Source organism: Phalaenopsis equestris, unplaced genomic scaffold (genome assembly GCF_001263595.1).
Source record: "Phalaenopsis equestris unplaced genomic scaffold, ASM126359v1 Scaffold000595, whole genome shotgun sequence".
Classification (NCBI taxonomy): domain Eukaryota; kingdom Viridiplantae; phylum Streptophyta; class Magnoliopsida; order Asparagales; family Orchidaceae; genus Phalaenopsis; species Phalaenopsis equestris.
Window position 1 is genome coordinate 357463 of NW_018165035.1, and position 7500 is coordinate 364962.

Genomic DNA, 7500 nt, shown 5'->3' on the forward strand with positions numbered 1-7500 from the left:
TTTCCGACAATTTTTTGAAATAACTCGTAAATTTGATTGCTTTGTAATTAGCATGATTTTGATAATATCATTCGTTCCTAAGTCTTAATATTAAAATACTTTTTATTAATCATTTAACATCCTATTAATATCAAAATGTTTGATGAAAAATTTTGCGAACAATACTATTAGAATGCCACTTACAATTACACAAATTTCAATATACATCTCATATAAACCCAGAACTTCACTTCAATACATCTTCAAATCCAAATTTAATTCACCATTTCTAAACCATTGCACGTATAGGTAAGATGGTATATATGTAGAAATTCAAGTTTAGGCGTTAGACATGAAAATATATAATAATTGAGTGCTATGTATGTAAGACTTCCTAAATAATTTAGTAAATGCATACCAACTCAAGTTTAGTAGGAAATCAACGGTTCATAAAACTCGAAGTAGGTCAGGTTTGGTATTTATTGGAGAAAAAAAAAAGAATGTATGCAATTTCAAAATTCGTAGCACATTACAAAAGAATCCATTACCTGAATAACATGTGCAACATTCGGTATGTCAAGACCACGAGCTGCAGCATCCGTGCAAACAAGAACCCCACCATTTTCTCGAAAATCTATCAAATTATTCGCCCGTTCCTCGAGGGAACTCTCACTATGGTAAGAAGAGCATTCGATTTCAGCAATACGAAATATTTTAACCACTGATTCAGCAGCAGCGACGGTATTAGTGAACACCATGGTCCTGCAGACATCATCAATGGAGCTTCCCAGTTTTTTTACATGACAGGATTTTACAGCCTTTAGAAGAGCTTCTACCTTAGTATCAGTAGTAACTTCTATCCATCTTTGTTCCAATCTACAAGAACGGAAAAATAAGAGGGAAATTAACACAATATTTTGGTCACATTATCAATCATGACAGCCACAAAAATTTTCTCAGAAAAATAGTAAAGAAAAAGAAAAATGGTTCAAAATTTTGTTGAGGTGGATATAAGCAGAAGAACCTATAAATGACATGTTAAGATTAAGCATGATTTGCAACATATTGCAGACAACTAGCACAACCATAGACGTGATAGAATAAAAAATTGAATGACACAGACAAACATGACCATAAATATAAGGGATAGACGTGATAGAATAAAAAATTGAATGACACAGATAAACATGACCATAAATATAAGAGGCATTTACAAAAATAACACCCAATTCTTATGTATTTACTTATCTAAAACCTAAACTTTAATTTTACATTTTTACCAACTAAATCTTTCAGATCAAATTAAAAAATACCACAAATTTAACTTTTAAATATTGAAATAAACATTTTCATGCACAGGGAAGGTGATATGTTTGTAAAACTTGAAGTTTAGGTGTTAGATATGTAAATACGAAAGAATTGAGTGTTATGTATGTAAATCTTCCTCAAAATAAAAGCTGGATTAGAATGACATTGTGATCAATAACGTATGACCAAGGAAATAGTACAAACCTGGGATTGTGTTTATGAAGAAAATTCCCATTAACCCAAATGGCATCAGGAAACATCCTTTTCAATAACCCACCAGCAGTTTTTTTACCATTTACTGGAAGGGTGGCAGCAACAAACATATATTGCTTACTGCGCAAATAAACTTTTCTTACTCTCCTCCAATCCTTAATTGGAGCCTCAACCTCATTGACATTGTTCATCGAAATTTCAAAATTTACTATATCATTTTCACTCTCAACATCCTGGTCGCTGACAAGCTGCAGTTGTTCCTCGTCTTCGGATCCAAACTTTGTTTCTCGTCTTTTACTCACATCATCTGAAAGATGGTTTTCAGGGTTTCGCATCTGAGACACCAGCTTCTCTTCGAAACGTAACATATTTATTATTCGAATAATTTGGTTTTGAAAGCTTCCGCAAAGAAGCAAATCTGCTTCATCAAATACCTGTGAGCATACAAAACTGTTATATAAGCAGCACTGAAGAACCCAAATGTATATTTCATAAGTAAATCATCCCAACCATGCAAACACAAACGAAGTCACAGCATATAATAGCTTGGGAGGAAACATTAAAGATGGCCACTCCAATAAAAGGAAATACAATCAAGAGAAGAAATTACCACGGATTTGACATTGCGTATGAAACTATCGCGGCGTCTTTCTTTGGGGTCAAATTCAAAAAGGTAGTTCAAAAGAGAAGCTGGGGTCGACACGAGAATATCGGGTTCAGCTATAGGCCATCCCTGTGGTTTAAGTGACAAATATTAGAAATATGATTTAAACAATATAGAGAAAAAAAACGAACTTGCAATTCATCCAACGATAAATTCTTAAAACATGTGGAGCAAACTCCCAACAAGATACGTGATCAAATAAATCATTACAGATTATGGTAATCAGATGATCACTTTAAAAAGAAGCTTTTGTAGTTGAGCTTACTCGTTGCCCACATACAGCAGCAACTTTTACGAGTGGTTTACCAAAATCATCCACAAGACTGTCTGCCATCTGAACTACTTGCTCGCATAGCATCACATTTGGGCAAAGAACCAAAGACATTTTTCGTGATTCAGTAATTTCTTTAGCACTACTAGTTTCAGGATCAGAATTTCCACACAAGTTGTGAATCAAAGGAACCAGGTAGCTGTGTGTCTTGCCGCTACCGGTCTCTGCAGCAACTATAACATCACTGCCTGTTAGTATATGTGGTATGGATGCAGCCTGCCAAGCCCAAAGGGATGTATTAATTAAGACACATTAATATAACATACAAATAAAATGGGTTAACTTCAACACAAGTAAGTAAATATTTACACAATTAAAAATGCAAAATACAATGACACCTCAAAGTTAAAAGAAATTGGAGACCTTGGAATGTTGTCAGCAATAAGTGGGAGGAAAAAATTACACAGATGAGAAATGTAGGACTAATCCTTCAACCATGCAAAGGACAAAAAGTGACATAGATTGAATGATTTTATAGTATTTTAATATCATAAAAGATGAATCTTGTACTGCACTAAAATTAGGTCTGAAAATAAGTTATCAAAACATTGAAATTAGTATTGCACTAAAATTAGGTCTGAAAATAAGTTATCAAAATGTTTGAGCATGACGAAGTGACAAATAATAGATTTCAAAGGCAAAAGAAAATCAAAATTTTATAAAAGATGCATATTGGTTCTATTTTACAGATGATTGACCTTACATAGTGGCTAGGAAAAGTAATAGTAAAGCATGAAATTAGTATCAGAATTTACTTGAGGTTTTTAATAACGATCTCATAAAATTTATTTTAGGTCTCTACAATGATGATGACGACAATAACGAAAAGTGTTGCATGTTGGAATATCATGATCATGGAGGAAAATAAAATATTTTCTTACTTCATATGAAGATTCCACGCACAGTCATAAAGTAAATACAACAAAAGAAATATGTGAATTTTTTCACATAAAAAATAAGGAGAGAGAAAATTCATAACGTCAAAACCAATTGAATAAATTTCCATTAGTTATAGTTACATATTGCAGAGGGTCACCCCTCCCTAAAACTAAAGAAGGGATAAGAAAAAAATGTAAGAGATGAATCTTGTACTGCACTAAAACTAGTGAACATCTCCTATGCTAATGGTAAATGACGTGGATAAGGGTTTACAAGGAGCTCATAAAGTTCCCTTGCCACACACAACAATAAAAACATAGGGGCAATAAGCAAATCTTAGCAATCCCAAATAGTTATATTACCCATAACTCATATAGAAAGTCATTTAGGATCACTTGTATGGTAATGCAACATGTATAATGGCATAACAACAACATCACAAAACATGCAAGAACATACATACATCAAAATTCTCATGAGTGAGACTAGACATATATAGTGCATGATGGGTGTTGTGTATGTTACCTAACATGATCAATAGCCACCGTATCAATCTCCTACACATGGATTTGTAACGTTAACGTGTGTAGAAACGCATAGATGCTAAAATCTCTCGCTAACACCGGGTGATGATATGTAGGCATGCACAAAAATGCACATAGATTAATGACATTTATGCAATAGACAGATAAGATGTCACCAAAACTATTTGATAGATAATAATAATATAAAGGAAGATTTACATACATACCAATCACTTCTTATGAATTTACATATCTAACACCTAAACTTCAATTTTTACATATTTGCCACTTATGCATGAAATAGTGTATTTCACTTCTTTAAACTTAAAATAGTAGTATTTTAATGTGACATGAAAGATTTGCGTGGATAACTGTAAAAAGTAAAAAGTAAAATTTAGGTGTTATAAATTGTTGAATCCTAATTTGTAGGAAAATCACACCTAAGGATAGAGCGTAAATAAGAAGAGGAGTGAATAATAATGAACAATGATAAGCCTTATTTTATTCATAAAATGATTCTCCTATTTATAGAAGAGATGATACAATGACGATATTATATTTTTGTCCCTGCTTTAAAAGAGTCTGTGGTGGGGCACTAGTGTTATTTTATATATATGAGGTTATTGCTCAGGTACTCTCGCACTCAGCTTGCTAAGCTTAATTGGCTTCGTGACGATATGATTGGCTTGATCAGCTTAGCTTGGTTGGCAAAATCAATTTGGTTGGCTGAGCCTGATCAATACGAGTCGATCAACTGATCTCGTATGACTGTCGTATTTTTATAACTGATGAGGGACCACTGGACGTTCTATGATGGTTGGAGATGTTGAGGAATTGGATATTCCCTCTATTGGAGGATTGATTCTTTCTTCGGATCAGTTATCCCATGATGGTTGGTCTAGATGTCTCTTTGTCTCGTTTTTTACTAAATCGTTCGGGCTCAAAACATCTTTTTGCCTGTCTCACGGCTCGGCCAGCTTTGGCCTTGCTGGTTTTGGCTCGGATAGCTTTACTCGGTCAGACAAGTGTTAGTGCTTTTGTGGCACCCTTTCTTTCTGAACTGTTAGATCTCTAAGGATAAGCGCTGCCACATTCTTTTATGTACGAACATGTAAATAGATAGGAATTGAGCGGTTCGTATGTCATAAGAGCCCAGGCAACAAAACAACAAACACTACATACAATTCCGGTGCAGGAATTACGTCAAGCATCAGAAATGGAATACCGAGCGGCCACAGAAAACAACACTAGGCTAACCCCAAAGACGCTAGAGAAGAAGAGCCCGTTACCTGGACCCCAGAGGGCCTGTGCAGCTCAAAGCCGGAGAGAGCTCGGATAAGGCGGTCGGAGATTCTCAGTGACTGCCAGGAGACGCCTTCCTCGGCGAAAAAGCTTCCACCTTCGCCCTTCTCACTTCCTTCCGCGGACTTATGCTGAGAAGAGAAGGTTCGCGCGATCAAATGCCAACGGAGCTGCGGTGGAGAGGTAAACCGGCGAGCGCGACCGAAGAGGAAAATAGTCGGGAGGGGCGCGCCGGCGGCCGGTGAAATATAGCCGAGAAGAGTATGTCGAAGTGTATGCATGTGGGAATGTGATAGCGCTCCAGGCTTTCAGATGGACATATTTAAATAAGTTATTAGCCATAGAGGAGTCGGGTCTGAAGAAAAATTATTGTATTAGGTCCAATGAAATCATATCAGTTAGAGCTACAGAAAAATAATTGTCCGTCAATACTTATTCCGTGTTATTCAGTTACTATTGTATGTTATTCATGTGTTATTGTATTTTAGGAATATTCTAGGTGTTATAATAATACAATAACACATAAATAACACACAATAACACCATAATAACACTCAATAACACATGAATAACACGAAGGAATATTTTATTGTGTTACCGGCAGATTTTATTTTTTTCCTGTCACCACCACATGACGTGATTTCATTGGACTCTGCACGTAACTCTACGTGCGGAGGCACGTAACTCTACGTGCGGAGTCCTGATGCAATATTTTTTCCTTAGTATAAGTGATTTTAATTGTTATATAAAATGCATTCGAAATGGAAATATTTATTTTCCTAAACACAATTAAAATATTTTAATCTCTTAAAATTTTAAAAATAAAAATACTATTATAAACCTTAAAACAATAGTCTAAAATAATAAATAAATAAATAAATAAACCTCTAATATAATTTTTGTTATAATAGATATTTTCTTATACCATTATGAATTGGAAAATCAAACAGGGCAGACTAATTGAAGGTCAGACAAGTGTTAGTGCTTTTGTGGCACCCTTTCGTTCTGAACTGTTAGCGCTGCCACATTTAGCAAGGCCGTTGGATCGAATAAATTTAAAAATAATAAAATTTAGTAATTTTTAATATATAAAAAAAAATTAAAATTATAAGGATATACATGTTATTTTGAGTACACAAGAAAAGTATTCATGATAAATGTAAAATCACATTTATTATAAAACAAATCATATTATTCATATAATTCATATAACATAAAAATATCATCATTTTAATTTCTAAAAATATTTAATTTTTTTAAAAAATGAAACCGTCTTTTTCTTCTATAAGTAAAGTGGTAAAATTGTAAAAATTTAAATACAGGTGTTTGTTATGTAAATACAAAATAATTAAGTGGTTTGTATTTAATTGTTAAATAAGTAAAGACTCTATTTTTAACATTGTTTGGGCGTTAAAACACGAATGTAGGTACGGGAGAAACTCCCTTCCCCAGCTTCACTCCAAAATTATAAATTTCAAAACCATCCTTCTATCATGACAGTCAATTATATATAGGACCTTCGCAGAGGTAGAAGACATTGTAGCTTTGCTTATTCCGTTCGCCGCCCCATGGCTTGGTCCGATCTCCCTGTAGATCTCATCCGTTGCATCTCCTCCCACGTACCCATTGTTGATATCATCTGCTTCTCCGTTGTTTGCACCTCGTGGAATTCGGCTATTGCCAACAACTCCCATCTTCCAATGCAGTGTTGTCGGAGAGGCCTCCGACACGCTCACCTTTTGTGATCTTACCATCGAACATAGCCGCAACAGCCATCACGATTTTTCCTCCCTCAATAGCCACATTTCTGGCCACCGCTGCATCGGCTCCAAAGATGGATGGCTAGTGGTACTTGACAAAAATGATCTGCAACCTCGTCTCTTCAACCCCCTCACAAAGGCTGAAATGTCCCTTCCATCCCTCTCGACCGTCCCCGGAAACAACGTCAAGTCCTCTGAAAGACTCTGCGATGTACATTTCCAAAAGATCGTTCTCTCCTCTAACAACTCTTATGGAACTGCTGTTGTTATCTATCATTATAAAAAATCAATGGCTTTAGCAAGACCGGGTGATCAGGCGTGGGTTTTGGGCCCGCCACTACCTCCTTACCACCCGAAACATTATAATGAGGAGTATGATGATATTTATTTTAATGAAGAAGAACAAATGTTTTATGTAATAACACATTTTTCAGCGGTGATGTCCTTTAATCTTAATGGAGAAAATGTTAAATTGATCTGTCCAGTAATACAAAAACCATATTTAAAAGACTGTTATTACAAAAACTATATCGTTTTTTT

General features: G+C 35.0%; 1 protein-coding gene across 3 annotated transcripts in view; it reads right to left on the reverse strand.

Moving 5' to 3' along the window:
* LOC110029577 (DEAD-box ATP-dependent RNA helicase 22) overlaps window positions 1–5421 on the reverse strand; it is a gene marked incomplete at its 5' end in the record, with an annotated part of 17601 nt that extends 12180 nt beyond the window's left edge. For all 3 annotated transcript variants that reach the window (XM_020731928.1, XM_020731929.1, XM_020731926.1), the window contains 5 exon segments: window positions 528–855; window positions 1492–1934; window positions 2111–2233; window positions 2430–2711; window positions 5188–5421. In XM_020731928.1, the coding sequence (XP_020587587.1) occupies window positions 528–855; window positions 1492–1934; window positions 2111–2233; window positions 2430–2711; window positions 5188–5421 (1410 nt within the window).
* Window positions 5422–7500: the final 2079 nt, after the last annotated feature.